Source organism: Perognathus longimembris, chromosome 17 (assembly GCF_023159225.1).
Source record: "Perognathus longimembris pacificus isolate PPM17 chromosome 17, ASM2315922v1, whole genome shotgun sequence".
In the NCBI taxonomy this organism is placed as follows: domain Eukaryota; kingdom Metazoa; phylum Chordata; class Mammalia; order Rodentia; family Heteromyidae; genus Perognathus; species Perognathus longimembris.
The window spans coordinates 25,850,580-25,876,065 of record NC_063177.1 but is presented as its reverse complement, the minus strand read 5'-3'; the positions used below and the strand labels follow the sequence as shown (position 1 = coordinate 25,876,065).

General features: G+C 39.1%; 1 protein-coding gene across 1 annotated transcript in view; it reads left to right on the top strand.

Annotated features, from left to right (window-relative positions):
• The window catches only part of Appbp2 (amyloid beta precursor protein binding protein 2), a 45,790-nt gene extending 27,804 nt beyond the window's left edge, over positions 1-17,986 (top strand). The window contains exons 7-13 of the mRNA XM_048365216.1: positions 1,918-1,985; positions 2,071-2,176; positions 6,280-6,404; positions 9,339-9,424; positions 11,560-11,750; positions 13,185-13,350; positions 15,294-17,986. Of these exons, the coding sequence (XP_048221173.1) occupies positions 1,918-1,985; positions 2,071-2,176; positions 6,280-6,404; positions 9,339-9,424; positions 11,560-11,750; positions 13,185-13,350; positions 15,294-15,547 (996 nt within the window). The 3' untranslated portion in view covers positions 15,548-17,986. The remainder of the gene's footprint in view (positions 1-1,917; positions 1,986-2,070; positions 2,177-6,279; positions 6,405-9,338; positions 9,425-11,559; positions 11,751-13,184; positions 13,351-15,293) is intronic.
• The last annotated feature ends 7,500 nt before the right edge of the window (positions 17,987-25,486 follow it).

Sequence of the window (25,486 nt, the reverse complement as noted above, 5' to 3'; positions counted from 1 at the left end):
ATGAGGCAAGCACTCCTGCCACTAGGCCATATTCCCAGCCCCGAGTTTTTGTTTTTCTTAAGCCTGTATAGTAGCCTGAATCCTTTATGCCAAGATTGTATGGGCTTTGATCACTTTATTGCTGAAGAGTAGCTTAGTATTGACTATTATGGAATTGCAGTTTCACAGCAAAACAGCTTGATATATTTGACCTATTGGTCAATTTTCATTTGTCTTTTCTGTAATGTTCTCTTATTCTATGAATGAATACATTAACTCTTTGAAACCATTTAGTAACCCTTAAAAATCACTGCTTTGGCTAGGTGCTGGTGGCTCATGCCTATAATCCTAGCTACTCAGGAGGCTGAGGGCTAAGGATCGCAATTTGAAGCCAGCCCAGGCGGAAAGACTGTGAGACTGTCTTCAATAAGCTACTCAGAAAAGGCCAGAAGTAGTGCCCAAGTGGTAGAGCACTAGCTTTGAGGCAGAAGGAGCTCAGGGACAAAGCCTAAGCCCTGAGTTGAAGCTCCAGGACCAGCAAAAACAAACCATCCACATTTACTGCTTTGGTATAGCGAAGCCTTAAAGTACTGATATACTTAGCACATTACTCTTCATATTTACAAGTTTCTCAAATTTGAATATTTCACTTAGTTTTTTTTCTTATAGGAATTCAGTTAGGAAAAAACTATAAATTGTGGGTTTAGAAGACATCAGTGTTCCTGTGAAATACTGAATCAGTCATACTAGAACAAGTAAACAACATAAATATTCAAGTTATTAGTGCTAAAAAGGGGGACATTAGTATTTTTTAATTCAAAACATTTAATGTCGACAACATAATATATAAAATAATGTATTTATGTATGTAAATGATATGTAGAGTTTAAAAGTCTGGCTAGCTTCCTGGTTCAAAATAGGCTGGGAAGTAAAGTGCTTGTCTTGTATACATGGTCTCATATACATGAAGCCCGCCCTGGGTTCAATTCCTTAGCACCACGTATACAGAAAAAGCTGGAAGTGGCGCTGTGGCTCAAGTGGCAGAGTACTACTAGCCTTGAGCAAAAAGAAGCCAAGGACAGTGCTCAATCCCTGAGTTCAAGCCCCAGGACTGGGGAAAAAAAACCCAAACAAACAAAATACTTCAAAACATAACAAGAAAACTTAAAATTTCTATTTAAAAATTATTGCATGGGTGTCTCATGCTTGTAATCCTTGATACTCAGGAGACAGATCTGAGGACCACAGTTCAAAGCCAGCCTGTGCAGAAAAGTCCATGGGACTCTTATCTCCGAGTAACCACCAGAAAACCAGAAGTAGGACTGTGGCTCAAGTGCTAAAGTGCTAGTCTTGAGCTGAAGAGCTCAGGGACAGCACCCAGGCCCAGAGTTAAAGCCCCATAGCTGACCTCCCTTCCCCAAATAAAAGATTATTGGATAAATCAGGGGTCATACCACCTGGAGTATGCAGAATCTTCTGATCTCATAAGCCACACAAGGGTTAGGCTTGATTAGCACTTGGATGGAAGAGTTCCTGGAAATACCAGGTGTGCTGTAAGCTTCAAAAAATTTTTTAAGAAAATTACAAAAGGTTATTGTGAGCCACTACAGAATTAGATAAGTACTTTAGAAAATACTGTTAATCCCTTCCCCCATGAGTCTATTGTGGAAGGACAGAAATAGAGGTAACTTGTTATAACCAGTGTGAACTGGAAGTGGTGATCAACATTTTAAAGTCATCATTTTCCCAGATCTCTTTAGATATATCCAAATTTGTTTATTTATATATATGCAGATCTGTGTATAAGAGAATTTTTAGGTACTTCAAAGGAATCATATTGCAATAGAGCCCTTCTATTTACTCTTGTAGCAGTGATAAAAACTAAATTTACTTTATCTTAGCACTGAGTTATTTAACACGTTTTCACTTTGTTTTTAGGCTTGTGTAGTAAAACGTGAATTTAAGAAGGCAGAACAGTTAATTAAACATGCAGTGTATTTGGCACGGTAAGTGATTGGTATTAAAAATGCCATTTGAAATTGCTTCTATAGTTTATACTTCATGTTCTAATAGTTTTGCATCTTTTCCTAGGGATCATTTTGGATCCAAACACCCAAAATACTCTGATACACTGCTAGATTATGGGTTCTACTTACTCAATGTAGATAATATCTGTCAGTCTGTTGCAATTTATCAGGTATGTTAATGATTATTCTTTTTTTCCTTTCAACCTTGCTAACCTGTATTTATTTGTGGTTATAACCCATATTTATAAATGCTTTTTTTGAGCCATTTGCTCCCTCCCATAGGACTCATTATTTTACTGAATATTGAGTAGAAAGCTTAAAAGTCAATGTTTTAAAGGCCAATTCTTTTTCTTTTCTCTCAAAAATGTAAATATGTATATCACTTTTACAATAAAAAAAATGAAATAAAAAGGGCTGGGAACATGGCTTAGTGGCAGGAGTGCTTAACTCGTATATATGAAGCCCTGGGTTCGAATCCTCAGCACCACATATATAGAAAATGGCCAGAAGTGGCGCTGTGGCTCAAGTGGCAGAGTGCTATCCTTGAGCAAAGAGAAGCCAGGGACCGTGCTCAGGTCCCAAGTCCAAGGTCCAGAACTGGCAAAAAAAAAAAAGAAGTAAAGTTGGTAACTTAAATTGTGTATAATAGAAACCTCAAAAAAAAATGAAAAAAATTAATCTTAAAAAGAAACTTCACTGGGTACCAGTGGCTTATGCCTATAATCCTACTAGCTACTTGGGAGGCTGAGATCTGTGAGAATTGCAATTTGAAGCAGCCTGGGCAGGAAAGTCTATGACTGATCCACAGTTAACCACCAAAAAGTTGGAAGTAGAGCTGTGGTTCAAAAGATCAGAGACAAACAAGAAAAACAAAAGCTCAGAGACAGCACCAAGGTCCTGAATTCAAATCCTAGGATAGGCACAAAAAGAAAAGAGAGAAATAAATTTAATAAATATTTAAACTCTTTAGAACATTAAACCACCCAAAAATATCTCTCAGTACTGCCGTCCTACTTTAGCTGAGATCTGAGGATGACCGTTTGAAGCCAAACCAGGCAGTAAAATCCTTTTTTTGACTGGGGGAAGTAGGGGGTGGAGGTGGAGGGGAGTCCTGGGGCTTGAACTCTGGGCCTAGGCACTATCCCTGTTCTTCTTTTGCCTAAGGCTAGCATTCGAGCCACAGTGCCACTTCCAGCTTTTTCTGTTTATGTGGTACTGAAGAATTGAACCCAGGGCTTCATGCATGCTAGACAAGTGCTCTATCACTAAGCCATATTCCCAGCCCCCAGGCAGTGAAATCTGTGAGACTCTTTTCCACTAAACTACAAAAAAAGGCTGGAAATGGATTGGGAATATGGTTTAGCAGTAGAGTGTTTGCCTTGCATGCATGAAGCCCTGGGTTCAATTCCTCAGCACCACATAAACAGAAAAAGCCAGAAGTGGTGCTGTGGCTCAAGTGGTAGAGTGCTAACCTTGAGCAAAAAAAGCCAGGGGGACAATGCTCAGTCCCTGAGTTAAAGCCCCAGGACTGGCCAAAAAAAAAAAAACAACAAAGGCTGGAAATGGAGATATGGCCCAATTGGTAGATCACTATCCTTGAACAAAAGAAGCCCAGGTTCTGTGTTCAAGCCCCAGGACTAGCACCAAAAAAAAAAAAAAAAAAAAGAAACTAAAACTATGTTTTCTTGCATTTTAATTAACCTAAGGGACATTCCCTTTGAAATGCACTGAAATTAATTCTGGGGGCTTTTCTTCTTAATTTTCCTTACAGTGATTGAAGTGTCTTAGTAAAAAAGGCATTTGGGTCACATAGTCAAAACAGAAAAGTACTCTTAACCTAATTTATATGTAACTGTAACCGCTCTGCACATCATCTTTATAATAATAAAAAATTAAAAAAGCATTTGGGAAACGTGTGTTTTTGAACAAGTGCACTTTCATTTGACTATTTTGTGCTCTATAATAAAATTCCCACAGTATCTTTTGGGCTACGTTTGTTTCTTTCTTTAATGGATTTTACAGGTTACAGATTGTCATTCAGGAACAGAACTGGTAGATTGTGTGCCCATATTTAGAGTATTCTTTTGGGTGTAGATAATGCTTTGTTGTTTTTTTTTTGTGTGTCAGTAGTGGGGTTTGAACTCTGTGCTTATGTGCTGTCCCTGCGCTTTCTACTTGAGGCTAGCACTCTACCACTTGAGCCATAGTGCCACTTTCAGTTTTCTGATGGTTCATTAGAGATAAGAGTCTCATGGACTTTCCTGCTATGCTGACTTTGAACCTCAGATCTCAGATTCCTGAGTAGAGAGGATTCCAGGGATGAGCACCCAGCACCTAGCAATGCCTTGTTTTTGTAGTTGATTTGCCACATGTCAATACAGCTGCATTTCCATCATTAAGGACTGATAGAAATAAGATTAGGTTGCCTCCTCCTCCCTCCTCCTCCCTCCTCCTCTCTCCTCCTCCTCCTCCTCTTCCTCCTCTTCCTCCTCCTCCTCCTCCCCCCTCCTCCTCCTCCTCCTCCTCCTCCCCCCTCCTCCTCCTCCCTCCCCCTCCTCTCCCTCCTCCTCCCTCCTCCTCCCTCCTCCTCTTCCTCCTCCTTCCCCCCCCCCCCCCGCCCCGCTTCTTGCCAGTCCTGGGGCATGAACTCAGTTCCTGGGCACTGTCTGTAAGCTTTCTTTTTGCTCAAGGCTAGCACTCTGCCCACTGAACCGTAGCGCCACATCTGGCCTTTTCTGAATATGTGGTGCTGAAGAATCGAACCCAGGGCATCATATATGCAAGGCAAGCACTCTACCATGAGGCCATATTCCCAGCCCTGATGTGATGTGATTTTTAAGTCAGGGCCCAGGCTTTGTCCTTGAGCTTCTTTTGCTCAAGGCTAATGCTCTACCACTTGAGCTCTACTTGCTTTTTGTTGTTTCATTCACAGTTTAGTGGAGATAAGAGTCTCATGAACTTTCCTGCCTGGGCTGGCTTTGAACTGCAATCCTCAGATCTCAGCCTCCTGAGTAGCTAGGATTGCAGGATTACAGGTGTGAGCCACTGGCACCTGGCTCATTGTCCACTTAAAAAAATATTATAAAGGTGATATATAGAGGGGTTACAACTACATAAGTCAAATAAGGAGTACATTTCCTTTTGCACAATGTCACCCCTTTCCTTGCTCTCTCCCAGTTTTTCCCTCAGGTAACCCCCTACAAATCACATAGTTCATTTTTGACACAGTGTCTACTGAGTGCCACTATTACATTTGTTCACCCTTTGTCCCTCCTTACACTTCAAAGACATAAATGACCAAAGAAGATGAAAAGGAAACAAAAATGAAAAACAATACTTTTCCATTTCTTGGAGTTCATTTTTTTTTTCCAAGTCAAAGACAAGTATCTTTATTTTGATCATCGGGGTCAGTATGTCATTTCACAAAGCGGAACCTATAATCTCACCTCAAAGACAAAACTAGACAAAATTAGACCTTTTCAGTTAAAAAGTAAAGTGCCTTGGAGTTCATTTTGATAAATACTATTTTTGTATGATCAGTTGCATATAGGCATCGTACTTTGGTGTTCCTCTCCTAAGAGTATCCTCCTCTGGTATCACTGAGTGTGAATGCCTAGAGACCTGTATGATTGATCGTACCCTGGTGTATTTTAGATCTACACTTTCCTATATATAAGAGAAGACATGCACCATTTGTCTCTGAGCTTGGCTTATCTCACCATGATTTTGGTCCCCTTTTTGGGGGGAAGGAAAAGGGAAAAGATCTATGTAGGGGCTGGGGATATAGCCTAGTGGCAAGAGTGCCTGCCTCGGATATACGAGGCCCTAGGTTCGATTCCCCAGCACCACATATACAGATAAACGGCCAGAAGCGGCGCTGTGGCTCAAGTGGCAGAGTGCTAGCCTTGAGCGGGAAGAAGCCAGGGACAGTGCTCAGGCCCTGAGTCCAAGGCCCAGGACTGGCCAAAAAAAAAAAAAAAAAAAAAAAGATCTATGTAGTGTGGCTGGCCTCAAATTCAAGATTTGCCTGTCTCAACCTCCCAAGTTCTCAAATTACAGGCGCTCACTACCATGCCTGTCTAAGCTATTTCCTTTTCATTTCAGTCTCCTTCTTGACAAAAGCATGCCTTCTCAGTGGCTTTCATCTTTCACTACAGTTTAAATACAACAGGACTTTCTTGCTTGAAAACTTAAGGGACTAACTATATAAATTGCATGGGTATTTTAACTTAGAGATTTCCAATATTATTAAATACACTTTTGGCTCTTCTAGGCAGCCCTTGACATTCGACAGTCAGTGTTTGGTGGCAAAAATATCCATGTAGCAACAGCTCATGAAGACTTGGCTTATTCGTCTTATGTTCACCAATATAGTTCTGGGAAGTTTGACAATGCACTGTAAGTTCCACATTTCTTTTCAATGAAATATTAAATGTTCTTAGTATACTTCATGGGTTATAATTAATCTTCCTGGAGCTTTAGAACTCAGATATGTTTCTGAAATAATTTAAATCGTACCAGGTTATAAACCATTCACGTAGGCTTTATGTGGCTTAATATTGAGACTATTTCTTTCAGTAATTTCTCTTTTATACATTAGCCTCTAACTAAATGGCACATTCAATACCCTCAAAACTGCATACTCAGAATGCACAGGATGAGCTAGGTGCTGATGTAACCCTAGCATCTCAGAAGGCTGAGGAGCTGAGGTTGAGGATTATGGTTCAAAGCCAGTCCAGAGAGGCAAATCTTCAAGATTCTTATCTCCAACTAACCGGCAAGAGGCTGGAAATGGGGGTGTGGTTCAAGTGGCAGAGCACCAGCCGGGAGGAAAAAAGCTGAATGAGAACACAGAGGCCCCATAGTTCAAGCTTTAGTACCAGAAAAAAATGGAGAAAAAATATACTAAATAAAATACAGCTCTCAGCTCAGCTCTTATAAATGTTTGAGTGAGCTTGCAACAGTGAGGGTAAAATCCCCAGCAACCAAGAATGAATACTAGAATCTAAAAAAATAGACTAGAGTATAACTGATAGGCAGTCTCAGAGGTTTCTGTTTGTTTTGTTTTTTTGCCAGTCCTGGGTCTTGGGACTCAGGGCCTGAGCACTGTCGCTGGCTTCATTTTGCTCAAGGCTAACACTCTACCACTTGAGCCACAGAGCCACTTCTGGCATTTTCTGAGGAATCAAACCCAGGGATTCCTATGTACAAGGCGAGCACTTTACCACTAGGCCATATTCCCAGCCCTCTCAGAGGTTTCTGTAACCTTGATTACACAATAATCTTGGTACAATGAGGAATGTTTGTAAAACATTTAGCCATTAGAAGGTTATGAGTTAGAACTGAAACTGGCTCTTTTGAAGCCAGGATTAAAGATATACCCTCAGGAAAAAGACTTGTGAGATTTGTCCATTGGAAGAGAGAGGTCAGGAAATTTATCCATCTGAGCTTGAACCCAAAGTTAACCCCCCAAAATAGGGAGTCTTAGTAGGGAATTTGTCACCACAGATCTAGACCACTCGAGCATGGGGGATCATGCATGCAGAAGCCCACAAAACACTGTGAGCTGATCTCCTGGGACACGTACTGGGAACAATGAAAATAATTGTTAACCCAAAGAATACAGATATCTTATAGATCTAGTTCTCCCTAAAATGAATTCACCGTCAAAACTTTAGGAATTGACATAAGGAAATATCCTATAAGTGAAAATCATCAGACCTAAGAATAGAATTAGAACTCTTAAAAACTTTAGTTAATAGATTTTTGGTAGTAATATGATATATATTATTTTTCTTTTTTCTTTATTGTCAAGAGGGGTTACAGTTTCATATGTGATATATATTCTTTAATGACTAAAAATATAAAATAGGCTGGGCACTGGTGGATCACACATTGTAGTTCAAAGCCAATTTGCTTAGGAAAGTCCATGATCCTCTTAATCTCCACTTAACCAAAAAAACAGAAGTGGTGGTATGACTCAAGTGGAGTGCTGTCCTTGAGCAAAAAAGCTCAGGGTAAACACATAGACCCTGAGTTCAAGCCCCATGACCAGTACAAAAAACAAATGGACCCTAAAAAGAGAAAATAGTCATTTACATTGACTTGACTGAGTAGACAAGGTAAATAACAGATCAGTTTCACCTAAAGAGAGAATTAGTAAATTTGAGGATAAATTTGAGAAAATCTAGGATTACCTAGAAAGTAGGACCTTTAGAGTTGCTTGGAATGAAATGATAAATAAAATATACAAATAGCTTACCCTCTACTTGGTAAGATATACCATAAATGTATACATGTAAGGCAGAATACTGCTGTGGGAATAAAATTAGACTAAGAATTTAGAGTGTGATAGATTGTTTTTAGAGACTTGTATTATAGTCTCTTTTGGGAAGGCCTGCTTAGTGAGAGTGAGTTGCGAGAGTATTCAAGACAGGAACATTGCAGAGCGGGGGTGGGGGGGGAAGCAAGTGTAAGGTTAAGGACGTGCTTTGTATGTCAGGACAGTAGTGAGCCTGTGTGGCTGTAGGCCTAAGAGAAGTTGGGTCCGAGAATAGTAGACAAGGCATGGCAAGAGGTTGTGTTCGGCCTGGTTACCATTTTTTTCTGATCCAGATGTGAATCCATGATGGCTCACGCTTGTAATCCTAGCTACTCAGGAGGCTGAGATCTGAGGATTGTGGTGCAAAGCCAGACTGGGTAGAAAGACCTTGAGAGACTCTTACCCTCAATTACCCACTCAAAAACTACAAGTAGGCTGGGGATATAGCCTAGTGGCAAGAGTGCCTGCCTCGGATACACGAGGTCCTAGGTTCGATTCCCCAGCACCACATATACAGAAAACGGCCAGAAGCGGCGCTGTGGCTCAAGTGGCAGAGTGCTAGCCTTGAGCGGGAAGAAGCCAGGGACAGTGCTCAGGCCCTGAGTCCAAGGCCCAGGACTGGCCAAAAAAAAAAAAAAAAAAAACTACAAGTAGAGCTGTGACTCAAAGTGGTAGAGCCCTAGCCTTGAGCAAAACAGCTTAGGGACAAATTTCAGGCCCTGAGTTCAAGCCCCATGACCAACACACAAAAACAAAGTTTAGTCCACTTCAGATGGAAATTTAAAACAGCAATAAACTGACACTTGGGGCCAGGAAGCATAGCTCAGAGTACTTGCCTAGCACGTGAGAGACCCTAGACTGCAGAAAAAAACAATTAAAAAAAACTTGACTATTTACCAGTTTCAGTTGTACTTTATAAAAATCGGCATATTTTATAGATTGTGACTTTTTAATGTGTAAGTCATTTATAACTAAAAGGAAATGCCAGACTCTGTCTATCTATATTGCAGATTTCATGCAGAAAGAGCTATTGGTATCATTACCCACATCCTACCTGAAGATCATCTTCTTTTGGCTTCTTCAAAGAGGGTGAAAGGTACCCATTGTAATCTAATCTCAGAAACCTTTTAATTGATGATGATATATGGCATAAAATCAGGGTATTTGTAAATTGTTTTCTCAGATTGTATCTACAAATTACTTAAATAGCCAGTTCTTTCAGATGCATTTAATGGTTTCCAGTGGTTCACTTCTGTCATATAACATTTTTGGCAATTCACCCTAGTTCCTTTCTGTTTGTTTTTTTTCTTCCCTTTCATTTATGTATGCCTGAGTTTATTTTGAGAAAAACTTGAAGGAATAACCTAATAATGCCTCCACAGTTATGTGGATGGGATACTGAAAATAGGTTTCATAGGGTTAATTTCACAAGCTAAACTTCCTCTCTCTTCTTTTTTTTTTTTTTTTTTTTTTTTTTTGGTAGCCCTGGGAGTCAAGTCCAAAGCTTTATGTATGTTAAGCAAGCATTCTACCACTAACCTACACCCTCAGCCCTTCCTATGCTTTTTTGTTTTTTGGAGATAGGGTCTCAATAAGTTGCTGGGGTTGGTCTTGAGCTTTCTGTGTAAATTAAGCAAGTTTCAAACTTAAGATCCTCCTGTCTTCACCTCCCAAATACTAGAATTACAGGCCTCTGCCTAGCTCCAGTGCACAATTCTAGGCAGGTGCTCTACTGCTTGAATCATATTTCCAGCTCTTATTTACTCTGATATTTTTTGAGATGGAATCTGGCTTTAAGTGGTAGCTAGAATATCAAACTCATTCACACCTAGCTTTTTTTCTTTCCTGTTGAGATGGGTTATCACATACTTTTTACTGGGACTGGCTTCTTCTAATCACAGTCCTTCCAGTTTCTGCTTTCCAACTAGTTAGGATTATAAGCCTGAGCCACTAGTATACTAAACTTTTCCTTTTCTTATTTGCACTTGTCTTTTAGGATGTCATTGTTGTTAAACTGGAATTCAAACTCAGGGCCCCATACTTGTTAGGCACTCTACCACTTGAGTCACATCCCCGGCACTTAACTTTAACCAATGCTCTTTCACTTAATGTATTTATTTTGCTAACATGATGGGGTCATCTTTATTATACTTGCATACATATTGAATAAGTTTTACCATTAATTCTGGAAACAGGATTTTTTTTCTCCTTCCAGATTGGCAGTTAAGGTAAACAAATAATGTCATTAAGTTACCTGGAACTTCACCAATCCTGATCAACATTAGATGATTTTTACACTTTTTTTTCTTTAATAAGACAATTAAATGAATGAACAATTTTTTTAGTTTTATAACTTTATTTCTTTTACTATACCATGAACATTTTTCCATTTCAATACATGTTAGGTATTTAACCTTTTAATATATTTAATCTGTTTCCTATTGGACTTGTGTTTTGTTTTGTTTTGCAAGTCCCAGGGCTTGAACTCAGGGCCTGAGTACTGCCCCTGGCTTCTTTTTGCTCAAGGCTAGCACTCTACCACTTGAGCCACAGCTTTTTCTATATATGTGGTGCTGAGGAGTCAAACCCAGGGCTTCTCATATATGAGGCAAGCACTCTACCACTAAGTCTTATTCCCAGACCACTACAATTGTAATTCGTAAGTGGTACAGTGAGATAAATCTCTTAACTTCCTTCTTGCACAGACAATTTTCCAAGAAATTACTTAATAAAAGAATATGTATATTCTTAATACTTTGAATGGAATTTGAAAGTTTCAAATAAAACTTTGTAGTTAAAATGTCTTCTTCCTTGATTTGGTTGGTCAAGTCAGTAGAAGGAAGCCAGTTCTCTCAGTTGTGTGTGGTTACAGCTTATGTTTTACAGAGGGTAGTTTTGAAATCTTAGGTACTCCTTGACATAGTTTCATAACTTGAAAATTTTTGCCTCTTCCTGCTATTTACTTTAAAAACAAATCCTGACCAAAAAAGTAAAAGTATAGAAGTTAATTCTGCAAAATAATTTGGTGTACTCTATAGTTTTTCTTAAATTTAATATGCTGTAAAAAAGGACTTCTAAAAGTATACTGTTAAAATGAAGTTCTTTGTTCTTGACAAGTTCTAAACGATAATTACATATACTCAGTAAATGTCTCTTATTTAATTTTTATTAGATATTCTGATGGTTTGAAAAGTTTTTGAAGTTCATTATTGTATTGCTTTCTTTACTCAGCACTTATATTAGAGGAGATTGCAATTGACTGTCACAATAAGGAAACTGAACAGAGGCTGCTTCAAGAAGCTCATGATTTGCACCTGTCTTCACTCCAACTAGCTAAAAAAGCTTTTGGAGAATTTAATGTACAGACTGCAAAACACTATGGTAATCTGGGAAGACTTTATCAGTCAATGAGAAAATTTAAGGTAGAAGCATGTTTTATACTTTTACTAAATAACAAATCTTAAATCTAATAATAAATTTTCAATATCCTTAAATACACAGTATATTCATTATAGTTGTTTTATTACATAAAGGTAATATTAATAGTAATACTAGAATTCATTGTATAATTAATAGTAGATATTAATTGTAGCAGAATAAATACTGACTTAATTCAATTTTTAGAAGTCTGAGTTACAAATTATCTATTTTGAGGTCTAATAAAGAAAGGAGAGTTTATCCAGTATCTTTATTTATCCAGATAATCAATTGTATTATCTCTCAGCCTGAGTTTAGTTTGTTGGAATAAAGATGATCAAACCTCCAAAAAGTGTCAGGTACTATAATCCTGTAATCCCTGTAATCGTAGCTATTCAGGAGATTTAACTCTGGGGATCATGGTTTGATTCCAATCTGGGCAAAAAAGCCAGTGAGACTCTTATCTCCAATTACCCATCATAAACCCAGAAGTAGACATGTGGCTCAAATGGTAGAGTGCAACCCTTGAGCAGAAAAGGTAAGAGACAGCATCCAAGCCCTAAGTTCAAGCACCAGTACCTGTGCATGCATGCATATGCACACACATATAAAGAGTATGTTTATATAAATTAACTTCTATACCAAAGTGGATAGTTTTCATTTAAGAATGTTTTTTTTAATTTGTGTAACAGGTTTTTATTACTTGAATAAGATTCTCTGGTCACTTATAACATAGGGCACTAGTAGTACTATAGCCATCAGCTTATGTGCACAAAGCAAAATGTTTCCCATTAGTAACTTCTGGAATAATGAAATTGGCTCTTTGTTGTAGTTGTGTAGCTACTGAGGCTTGAACTTAGGGTCTGGAAATGTTCCCTTAGCTTTTTTACTCAGAGCGAGTACTTTACCACTTGAGCCACATTTCTATTTCTGTCTTTTTAGTGGTTAATTGGAGATAACAATCTCAAACTTTTCTGTTGCCTTTCTGGCTTTGACAGGAACCCTCAGATCTGGGGCTGGGAATATGGTCTAGTGGCAAGAGCGGTTGTCTTCTATACATGAAATCTCCTATACATGGGGTTCAATTCCCCAGCACCACATATACAAAAAACGGCCAGAAGTGGCGCTGTGGCTCAAGTGGCAGAGTGCTAGCCTTGAGCAAAAAGAAACCAGGGAAAGTGCTCAGGCCCTGAGTCCAAGCCCCAGGACTGGCAAAAGAAAAGAAACAAAACAAAAGAAACACAGATCTCAGCCTCATAAATAGCCAGGATTACAGGCATGAGCCACTGGCATCTGGTGAAATACACTCTTTTCAGTCTTATTACCTACTACATCTATAAGCTGTCTTTAACATTTAAAACAATACTGTTTATTGGATAAGAATTGTTGTTCTCAGAAAAAGAATTCTTAATTATCGATTTGGCATAATTATTTTTTAGGAAGCTGAAGAAATGCACATCAAAGCAATTCAGATTAAAGAGCAACTTCTTGGTCAAGAAGATTATGAAGTAGCCCTTTCAGTGGGACACCTGGCTTCTTTATATAATTATGACATGAATCAGTATGAGAATGCTGAGAAACTTTACTTGCGATCGATAGCAATTGGTATGTTACTTTTAAATTTTCTTTAGTCTGTTGACTAAAGATCAGCTGTCAACATGTCTTATATGTTTAATAAGGGAGATGCTATTACTAGCACACAGAGGTTCAGAGCTGCAAAGGTCTCTGGAAGCTACCAAAAAACCCCATCTGGAATACTTTGCTAAAGGTGCTTTTCTGATGTTGAAGTCAATCTGAGGAGATAATAACTCTAAAATGTCAGTTGTAAGTAAATGTTGTTATTTTTAACCATTAATGCAGTTACTACTACATTTTCTTCCTCTTCCTTCTTATGTCTTTAAGATAGATTAGTTTTACCTAGGGCTCTTTTGTTATTTGTTAGGATTATTAACTTGGCTTGGTTTGGGGTTTTTTGTATTTTTGTTTTGTCTTCTGCTTTTTTCCAGTCCTGGGACTTGAACTCTCTTTAAAAAGAAGTTCTAGGTCTGGGAGTGTGGCTTAATGGTAGAGTGCTTGCCTAGCATGCATGAAGCCCTGGGTTTGATTCCTCGATACCACATAAACAAAAAGTTGGAAGTGGCGCTGTAGCTGAAGTGGTAGAATTCTAGCCTTGAGCAAGAAGCTCAGGGACAGTGTCTAGACCCTGAGGACTGACAAAGCAAACAAACAAAAATTTCAACTGTAAAGAAAGGTATGCTCCTAATGTGTAGTTCACCCTGTTTTCTTCTGGCTGATTCCCACCTACCTGATACTGGAGCAACAATCTTATTGATATCTGGTTTCTGGTTTTTTGTTGTTAGATTTTGGTTTTTTGGGGGGGTTTTTTGCCAGTCCTTGACTTAAACTTAGAGCCTGGGTGCTGTCCCTGAGCTTCTTTTGCTCAAGGTTAGCACTCTGTCACTTGAGCCACAGCTCTACTTTCTGCCTTTTTGGTAGCTCATTGGAGATAAGAGTCTCACAGACTTTATTGCCCAGGCTGGCTTTGAACTGCAATCTTCAGGTATTAGCCTCCTTAGTAGCTAGAGTTACAGGCATGATAAACTGGTTCCCAGCTTCACTATAGGATATTTTAAGATAAAGACTGTCATCTGGTTTACTTTAAAAAAAAAATTATCCACTCTGAAATTCCCTCTCTCCCTCTTTCTCTTTTTCTTTTGTGCCAGTGCTAAGGCTTGAACTCAGTGCCTTGTACTCTCACTTGGCTTTTTCACTCAAGGCTGGACACTCTTGCCTGGTGGCTCGTGCCTGTAATCCTAGCTACTTAGGAGGCTCAGATATGAGGATTGTGGTTCAAAGCCAGCCCAGGCAGGAAAGTCTTATGAGACTCTCCAATAAAAGTCTGTGAGAGGTTGGGATTGTGGCTTAGTGGTAGAGTGCTTGCCTAGCATGCATGAAGGGGTTTGATTAATCAGTACCATATACACAGAAAAAGCTGAAACTAGTGCAGTGGCTGAAGTGGCAGAGTGCTAGCCTTGAGCAAAAGAAGCTCAGGAACAGTGCCCAGGCCCTGAGTTCAAGCCCCAGGACTGGAAAAAAACAAAAAACCTGGAACTTGATAGTTCTGGTGAAGCCACCTTCTCTATAGGCAGGAGAAAGTGTTGGAACTCAAGAGAGTAGGTTAAGGGCAACTAACATAAGAATTGAACATAATATTTCAGCAAGATAAAACAACTTTATTATTAAATTTTATTTTTTTATTTTTTTGCCAGTCCTGGGGCTTGGACTCAGGGCCTGAGCACTGTCCCTGGCTTCTTTTTGCTCAAGGCTAGCACTCTGCCACTTGAGCCACAGCGCTGCTTCTAGCCGTTTTCTGTATATATGGTGCTGGGGAATCGAACCAGGGCCTCATGTATATGAGGCAAGCACTCTTGCCACTAGGCCATATCCCCAGCCTATTATTAAATTTTAATTAAGGAATTAACCTTGCATTGAAAAAGTATTTGCTCCCCGTAAGTTTTTTTACTTACTTTCTTTTTTGTTACTTTCAGGGAAGAAACTTTTTGGTGAAGGCTATAGTGGACTAGAATATGATTACCGAGGCCTCATTAAACTTTACAACTCCATTGGAAATTATGAGAAAGTGTTTGAATATCACAATGTTCTGTCTAACTGGAACCGGTTGAGAGATCGGCAGTATTCAGTGACCGATGCTCTTGAGGACGTCAACACCAGCCCCCAGTCCACTGAAGAAGTGGTGCAGTCCTTCCTGATTTCTCAGAATGTTGAGGGACCAAGCTGCTGAGGAAGGACCTCAGTTAACCATTTATCTTTTCCCAGATTCTAGGGAATTCATACTGTGAAATCAAAACCGTGTTGTTTTGGGGGGCTGGAATTTGCATTGAAACACTGGTCCAGTCCATTGAAGACCCTATTTTGGGTAATCCCTATCTTGCAGAGTGTCCGTAGAGTAAGTATATATTCAGTTATATTCAGCATGTAACGCATGTATAAGTAGTCTGGCCCACGTTTTCAACCTAGTAGAACAAACAGGAAATTTTTTTTTCTTTTTAAAAAAGACTTCATTTTGCAGAAAGCCCAAAAGGAAAAAAAAAAAAGAATCCCTAAATAAAACTATTTAAGAGTTTAAAAGAGTTGCATTCTTATTATGTAAGGATGACTTTAACAACTTTTTAACATAATTCTTCCATGTGGAGGTATTCAATACTGTATTGTAAAGAAATTTTATGGAGGAACATCTTTATATGCAGTATAGAAAAGTAAACACAAGTACTAATAAAGGAAGGACATCTTGATTTAGGTTTGGCCACCCTATCAAAAAAAGTAGCTACAACCACTTCAGAGCTATATTGCAAAGGAAGGACTGTCAGATTCATCTGAACTGGACCAGTGTTGATCTGTAAGTAAAGGATAGCTAGTAGACCAGCAATTTTAATTCTTTTTGTTTTTGGTACAACAATGCAAGATACTCTAAAAGCATTTGCTAACCGGACCAGAAGGATCTAAAAAAGGACCAGCCTAATGGAGAAGGTGGTTATTTGGACCAGAGGCTTTTAGATTATTATTTGAGCCCCTGTGTATACTTTTATCAATAGAGTGATTTCACTTATATAATGGACAGTGATAATGCAAAACTTACATTCATATACTAGATGCCAAAATAGGGAAATTGGCAATTTCATTGGCATATCTTTAGTCCAGGTACACAGATGGCAATGCCATAAACAAGTCTATAAATATCTGCTGCAGGCCACCACCCTCGTTTTAATTATTATTCTAATAATCAGCGCTGTTAATAAGTATATTGACTTAAGAGTTATGAAACAGCTCATGTCCAGATGGGAATTTTAGGTTATTCTATGATTTGGGGGATTAAGGAAAATGAATGCATAAAAAGTAAGTTGTCTTAGAAAAGTCTTCATTTTAATGGTACATAATAGTACAATTGAGTCATTTTAATTGAAATCCAGAATCATATAGAAAGATCCCCTTATGATAAGTCTATTTCATTAATTTTGTTTATTGAGTTGTTTTTTTTAAGCCAGTTGGGTTGTTTAATGTTGAGGTAATGTTCAAATTTAAGAAGTTGTGACATGTAGCAAACCAAGAAATAAAAAGTTCTTTTGCTGTTACCTCAATTCTTATTATAGTGGCCCATCTGGTGCCTCTAGTTAAGAATCTGGGTTTCTCCCCTATTTTCAGGGGTTCATGACTTGGCTGTAAGAGATGTTGCTCCTAGCTAATGCTTGGGAGTAGTCTGTGGGTGAGTGGATGTGTGCTGAATTTTGTTTTCTTTTAACATGCATGTTGGGGGGGGGGCTGTAAAACTCATACAGAAAAAAAATTGGAGATATGTAAATTCATGTTAAAACACTCATTTGCACTTCCCAACTTTAACCTTGTTTGAAACTGCTCTTTGAAGTCTTAGGAGGCAGTTCGTTTAGGTCCTTAGGAGGGGATTTGTTGAGGGTGTACTTAGAAGAGACAAGCCCATACCCTGGGAAAATAACAGGCTTTAGAAATCTGGACTTGTTCCTCAAATTGGACTGCTTTCCTTTTAATTCTGGAAAGAAAAATAATTTGCATACTTGCAGTTTATGAAACTGATCTCTCTCCCAGTTAATCATAGTCAAGTGCCATGAGCCACCCTTTATTAATTACCAAATAGTCTTTGTAACCAAGGACTAACATTTTTAGTAACTCAGATCTATCCTCATGGGCCTATATATTTAATTCCTCCAAAGATACTTTCAGGTTAGGCTTTGTGTGCTTTATTGGTTATTAGAGCCCTGTGGTATGTTTGTGGTATAGGAATGTCATGGTAAATTGTTTTAATAAATACTTTGAAATTTATGTTTCCACATGAAATTTTTTTAATCTGATTTTTGTTTTGTTTGGTGCACATACAGCGTTTTATAGGATAAAATCAAGCAAGTTACTTAAGGCCTCTTCCTCCCTTATTCAGTTTAAACCCAACTCACACTCAGTCATAAAAGTAACTTATAAACCTATGATCACAGGGTGGTAATATCAAATGGCAGCCAGTTCCTTTTTTTTTCCCCCCAAGTATCACTATTGTCTGTTTTCTATTTATCACCACTGCTTTAGTAGAGCTTTCTGTAAGTCTGTAAAAGTTGATATAATGTCTACACTCTGACTTAAGGAAATACATTGCTGTTTTGTTAGTGATAAGATTTCATGTTATTTCTGATTCTAGTAAAAAGAAAAATCCCTAATAATTTTAAGTGTAGGATTTATTCCTTTAGTAAAGATATTTAGAGTACAAGATAAATGTCACCATAATTTGTGACATTGAAAAAAAAACTCAAAGAAAAAAGTGAGTAAAATTTACCTCACAATAACTAATAGTTTGCACAAACTTTTTACATGTGGTGGAGTCTGTACAAGGATGCCCACAAACTTAGAGGTTGTTTTCTGGAGGTTCAGTGAAGTTACATTAAATAGTGGCCATTAATTGCATCCTTCCCTGACTTGTAAAGTTTGGTGCTACTCAAGTTGGCATCAGGGAGCGCTTGTAGGTGCCACAGCTGGTCAGTCACTCTTGCATTCATTCAGTTCAATAGAGACAATGGATTTTTTTTAAGCCAAAAAGTAGCCTTTGCCCAAAGGATTAGGACCCTACTTTCAATCAAATCTCTATTCTTTGTTTGGTTAAAGATGAAATTCCCAGCCAAGTGCTGGTGGCTCACACCTGTAATCCTAGCTACTCAGGAGGCTGAGATCTGAAGATAGCTTTTGAAACCACCTGTTGCAGGAAAGTTTGTGTGATTCCTATTTTTCAGTTCACCACTAAAAAGCCAGAAGTAGAACTGTGGCTTAAGTGATAGAGCACCAGCCTTGAGCAAAAAAAAAGAAGCTAAAGGAGAGTGCCAAGGCTCTAAGTTCAAGCCCCAGTAGCAGCACCAAATTAAAAAAAACAACCAAAAAACTCATTCTCTGTAGTAACTTCTGCCCACATATTCTTGCATTATGAAATAAAGGATTTGACAGAGATCTTTGTTTCCAGCCCCTAGAATAAGTTCATAATATGAATACAAGAAAGCCTCTCATGAGAGTACATGCTTATAGTCCCAGCTACCTGAGTACTGAGATAACAGGATCACTTGATCCTACAAATTCAAGGTCGTCATAGGCAATATAGCAAGATCTTAAAACAACAACAACAACAAAAACCAGCAGCTACAGTCTTAGAAATATAATTAGCATTATTTGGCAGTTGTTTTACAATAGACACATTCCTGAAGCATGAAGCGTTTGGCCAAAACTTGGCAAATTGAAAGGATAACTTGCTTAAGTAGAATGTAACTGCCACTTTCTATGTTTTCCCCAGGATTCATAACTTTGTTGCTTCTAAACTTAAATGGCTGAATAGCAAAGTTACTACTGGAAAAAGATTTAATAAGTACTTCTTTTAGTTGTATTTTTGCTTTAAAAGCTAATGCCTGTTTCACCTCTCGGCTTTGGAAGACCTCATTACAGGGAAAAGAGTTCCCTAAAATAAGATATTTGGATTACTTTCCAGCGTTAACACTAGTAGTTTTTTGTCCATGAATCTCAGGAATGTTTTAGACAGAAAACTGGTTTTCCCCTGTTGATCTGAAGGAGTGTGCTTTAGGAGTACTAAATAATGCTATTCTAATTGCAACCCTAGGTATCTATAGCATGAGTGGCCTTAGTGAGTTTGTTGAAGTGCACATGTTTTTCAAAAGTAAAATTTAAGATTAAATATATATGCTATATATAGATATCTAGAAAACTTGGTTTGTAGTGCACAGTTAAGTGTTGGATCACTAACCATTGCAGGTACCATTTGTGTAACATCTGTATATTTCTTTTATGGAAAGATATGTTGCCATGGTAACCAAAACATTTCAATTTATCTACTTTTATGATGTGAATGAATGCTACATTTTATTAAATATTACCAGGTCAGTACTATTTTTATACTTTAAGCAACAGGGGATTTTAGTTTTAATGGCTCAAGATACAAAGGTCTTAATGGAACAATGAAAAACAAATCACTAACATTCTTTACAGGAAAATCCCCACTTCTAGTGCCACAGTAATTTCTATAGAAATAGCTGTCATTAATAGATTTTTTGAAGACAGTTCATTGTGTCAGAGTGACCTTTCATATCATTCTCACTGACTTGTAGTGCCCACCATTATTTGTAACTATTAAACCATACTAAATATGTTTGTAACCAGCATTGTGATATATTCTGTACTTGTATTGCTAAAAAATGAATTATTGACCCAATAAATATAGTGTTCCTGAATTCATAGTGTATATGTTTCCAATTGAATTGTGATTTCTTTTTGTTGGGAGTCAGGATGTTTAAATTTTATGTTGTGAGAGAAACTGTTAGAACCTGAACAAATGTGTTGTTCAGAAAAATTGAGAGGGATAGCAGAGGAGCTCATGGCAACAGCATCTGGAGATGGTGCTGTTAAAATACTTAAGAAATGGCAGAGCACTAAGGAGCATGGGGATTTTGTGTGTGTGTGTGTCCGTGTGTATGTGTCCGTGTCCGTCCGTGCGCGCGTGCTTATGAAAGTGACTTTACCACTCTTCTCCCTAGGCTTCCTACTTAAAGGCTAAAGTTGTTTGATAAGAGTCCTGATAAAGTTCTGGGAGTAGTGAGGAAATCCAAAGTTTGGATTTTAGTTTCAGTTCCAGCTCTGCCTCTGAACTCTAGGAATTCATGTCATTACAGCCCTGTGTTTCATTTCCTCACATGGATGTGGTCACAGTAAGTCTTTAAAGAACTCTTAAGCCGAACAAAAGTGGCTCATGCCTGTAATCCTAGATCCTCAAGAGGCTAAGATCTGAGGATCGCAGTTCGAAGCCAAGCTGGAGCAGGAAAGTCTGTGAGACTCTGATCCCTAATAAACTACTTAGAAAAAAGCCAGAAGTGGGGCTGGGAATATGCCCTAGTGGCAGAGTGCTTGCCTGGTATATATGAAGCCCTGGGTTCGATTCTGCAGCACCACGTATGTAGAAAGAGCCAGAAGTGGCACTGTGGCTCAAGTGGTAGAGTGCTAGCCTTGAGCAAAAAGAAGCCAGGGACAGTGCTCAGGTCCTGAGTTCAAGCCCTAGGACTGGCAAATAAAAACAAAACAACAACTACAAAAAAAAAGCCAGAAGTGGTGCTATGGCTCAAAGTGGTAGAGCACTAGCCTTGAACAGAAAAGTTTGGGGATAGTTCCCAGGCCCTGAGTTCAAGCCCCATGACTGGCCCCTTCCCCCCCCCCCCCCTGAAAAAACCTCTGCCATGAAACAGCACAAATTTTAATAAGCACTCAAAAAATTATAAAGAAAAAGCATTGGCTTCATTGCTGGCACCTTCAGCAATACTAAATTTTTAAACTTTATACATCTACAGGACGGACTGAAACTTTGAGCATGCTTTTTCCTCCTATATGGCATGCTATTTTCTGGGTAAAGTCTTAGTTTATCTCTTAAGAGAAGTTCAAGTGTGAATTGCCATTTCTTGTTAATGCAGTTTTATTAACAATTGCCATTAATACTTGGGAGTATTAATATTACTTCTAGTTTATAGACTTGGCTGTTTTATACATTTATTTAACAAAGTTAACAGTTTGCTGCTCCAGATGTGTTAAACCATACTTATTACATATTCTTTATATAAATAAAATTCAAAAATAGGGGATGTAGTTTAGTGGTAGAACGGGTACTTAGGATGTATAAGGCTTTGTATTCAATCCTGAGCACAAAAAACAACAAAAACCCACAAATAACCAAACACCTATTAGAATAGCTATTCTATAACAAAACCAATAATTGGTTAGGATGCATTGTTGATGAAAATGTAAACTGGTAAATCTGTTCTGGAAATGTGTAAGGCCCCTCAAAAGTTTATTGAGATACATCTGCCATATGACCTATCATTTCTATGCCCAGAGCTATATAGCCAGAGATCTGAAAAGAGCTAGGTGACAATGGCCTTCACCTATAATCCTAGCTGCTCAGTCTGAAATCTGAGGATAAAGGCTCTAAGCCAGCCCAGGTAGACAAATCTGCAAGACTACCTCCAATTAACTACAAAAAAATCATAACTGGAGGTGTGGCTCAAGTGATAGGTGTAAGCAAAAATGTTGAGTGCTCAAGGCTCTGATTTCAAGCCCCAATACCAGGACACACGAGTTGAAAGGATTTCAAAACCAATAGAATATTATTTGCAATAGATGAAAGTGAATGCAACAAATCCAAATATTTATCAATAGATAAAGAGTTGGTGGCCTGTACTGGAAATGAAATACTTAACCTTGAAAGGATTTTGCTGGGTGCTGGTGGATCACACCTGTAATCCTAGCTACTCAGGAAGCCAAAATCTGAGAATTGCAGTTCACTAGCCGGGGCGAAAAAGTCTATGAGACACTTATGTCCACAACCACCAGAAAACCGAAAATGATGCTGTGGCTTCAATGGTAAAGTACTTGCCTTGAGCAAAAAGAGGCCAGGGACAGTGCCCAGGCCCATGTTCAAGCCCCATGACCAACAAAAGAAAAAAATAGGAAATTTTGGTGTATACTACAATATAATAATAAACCATGAAGACATGTGCAAAGTGAAATTAGCCAAACAGTTATTGTGTGGTTTCAATTAGGTATCTAGGGTGGTCAGATTCATAGAAGCAGAAAGCATGGTTATTGGGAGCAAAGAAGAAAAGTGTTGCTTAGTATAATGTATGGTTTCTGTAAGCATGGTTATTGGAAGCAAGGAAGAAAAGTGTTGCTTAGTATAATGTATGGTTTCTGTTTGGAAGATGAGAAAGTTATGAAGATTGGATGTATAACAACATGAGCATAATTAACATTAGTAAATTGCACAGTTAGAAATATTTAACATTAGACAGGCTCTGGTGGTTCACATCTGTAATCCTAGCTACTCAGGAAGCTAAAATCTGAGGATCACTGTTCAAAGCCAGCCTGGGTATGAAGTCCATGAGACTCTTTATCTCCAATCACCAACGAAACAGAAGTAGAGCTGTGGCTCAAAGTGGTAGAGTGCTAGCCTTGAGTAAATAAACTTTTGTTTTGTTTTTTGCCAGTCCTGGGGCTTGAACTCAGGGCCTGACCACTGTCCCTGGCTTCTTTTTGCTCAAGGCTAGCACTCTACCACTTGAGCCACAGTGCCACTTCGGGCTTTTTTCTATATATGTGGTGCTGAGGAATCAAACCCAGGGCTTCAAACTAGGAAAGTACTCTACCACTAGGCCATATTCCCAGCCCCAAGTAAATAAATTCAGGAACAGTGCCCAGGCCCTGAGTTCAAGCCCCATGACCAACACCCCTCCCCCCCACACACAAAATTAAAGATTGCCAGATGCTGGTGGCTCACACCTGTAATCCCAGCTACTGAGGAAGCTGAGATCTGAAGTTTGAAATTTGAAGCCTGCTTGGGCAGGAAAGTGTGTGAAACTTCTAAGCACACACAAGTTCAAAGTGGAGCTAAGGGCTGGGAATATGGCCTAGTGGTAGAGTGCTTGCCTCATATACATGAAGCCCTGGGTTTGATTCCTCAGCACCACATATATAGAAAAGGCCAGAAGTGGCGCTGTGGCTCAAGTGGCAGAGTGCTAGCCTTGAGCAAAAAGAAGCCAGGGACAGTGCTCAGGCCCTGAGTCCAAGCCCTACGACTGGCAAAAAACAAAAACAAAAACAAAACCCACAAACACAAAGTGGAGCTAATAGAGGGTAGCCTTGAGCAAAGAAGCTCAGGGACAGTGTCCAGGCCTTGATTTCAAGCCCTAGGACCAGTCTAATTGAATAACAAAATGTTTAAGATGCAGCGCTTGGGGAGGCTGAGGCAGGAGGATCAAGGTTCAGACCAACCTGGGCTACATAATAAAGACACAAAATACAAGTTTATTTTGTGTATATTTTACTGCAAATCTTAAAAACTCAGGATAAAGACATTCAGTATGTGTGGACTGTTAAGTCAGACTAAGTCAAATAGAGTTTGAAAAAAAAAAAGTCAGAATGGATCACTTCCCAACTGGTTTGCATTCAAAATCCTACTCTACCCAGCACCAGGCTTTTCTCTCTCTCTCTCTCTCTCTCTCTCTCTCTCTCTCTCTCTCTCTCTCTCTCTCTCTCTCTCTCCCCCACATGTTGTTACTTAATTTTCTTTTCTTTTTTTCTTTCTTTTTTTTTTTTTTTTTGGCCAGTCCTGGGCCTTGGACTCAGGGCCTGAGCACTGTCCCTGGCTTCTTTTTTGCTCAAGGCTAGCGCTCGGCCACTTGAGCCACAGCGCCACTTCTGGCCGTTTTCTATATATGTGGTGCTGAGGAATTGAACCCGGGGCTTCATGTATTCGATGCAAGCACTTTTGCCATTAGGCCATATTCCCGGCCCTTAATTTTCTTTTCTTCCTGTTAAACTGTCTGTGACCCATCTCTGGGCCCATGTTCTGCATGTAGTACATTGCTGTCAGCTTAATCAAATTTCTTTATATAATAGGGAGGGGATAAAAAGGGATCATTTAAAAATTACCTTTAGATGCAGTAATAAAGCAATTGTTTAGTGTGTGCAAGGTCCTGGGTTCAAACTCCAGCATGGGGGAGAGAGGAGGGAGGGAGGGAGGGATGGGGGAAGGGAGGGAGAGAGGGAGAGAGGGAGAGAGGGAGGGAGGGAGGGAGAGAGTTAAATGTAATAGAGCAGTCTGTAGTCTCAGCTCTTAAGAGGCTCCGGCAGGAAATACAGGCCAGCTTGGGCTAAGTAGTAAGACTGGTCTCAAAACAAAACAAAAAAAACAACAACAAAACAGGTTCCATTTGAGGGAGAAGGGTGAATGGAAAGGGTGAGTATAGTCAAAGTAACTTTAGATGCAAACATGAAAATAGAACAGTGAATGACATTGAAACTGTCATAAGAAAAGGAGGGCAATATACAAGAGAGTGATGAGGTGGGTAAGGTGGATGGGTACATTGTATGCATGTATAGAAATAAAATGAAATCTCCCTTGTACAACTGAAATTTTCTAATTAAAAAAAAAGTAATCTACTTATAGTCTCCCCTCACCACTGGGATGAAGTTTAGGTACCTAGTATAGATTTGATCATTCAAACCAAATCATGTAATTTTAGAAATACAATTTCCCAGGGCTGGGAATATGGCCTAGTGGCAAGAGTGCTTGCCTCATATACATGAAGCCGTGTTTGATTCCCTAGCACCACATATATAGAAAGCAGCCAGAAATGGCGCTGTGGCTCAAGTGGCAGAGTGCTAGCCTTGAGCAAAAAGAAGCCAAGGACAGTGCTCAGGCCCTGAGTCCAAGGCCCAGGACTGACAAAAAAAAATTTCCCTAAATGCATCCTTTTTTTTTGGCCAGTCCTGGGGCTTGAACTCAGGACCTGAGCACTATCCCTGGCTTATTTATTTATTTATTTATTTTGGCCAGTCCTGGGCCTTGGACTCAGGGCCTGAGCACTGTCCCTGGCTTCTTCCCGCTCAAGGCTAGCACTCTGCCACTTGAGCCACAGCGCCGCTTCTGGCCGTTTTCTGTATATGTGGTGCTGGGGAATCGAACCTAGGGCCTCATGTATCCGAGGCAGGCACTCTTGCCACTAGGCTATATCCCCAGCCCCCTGGTTTCTTTTTGCTCATGGCTAGCACTCTGCCACTTGAGCCACAGTGCCACCTCTGGCCTTTTCTATATATGTGGTACTGAGGAATT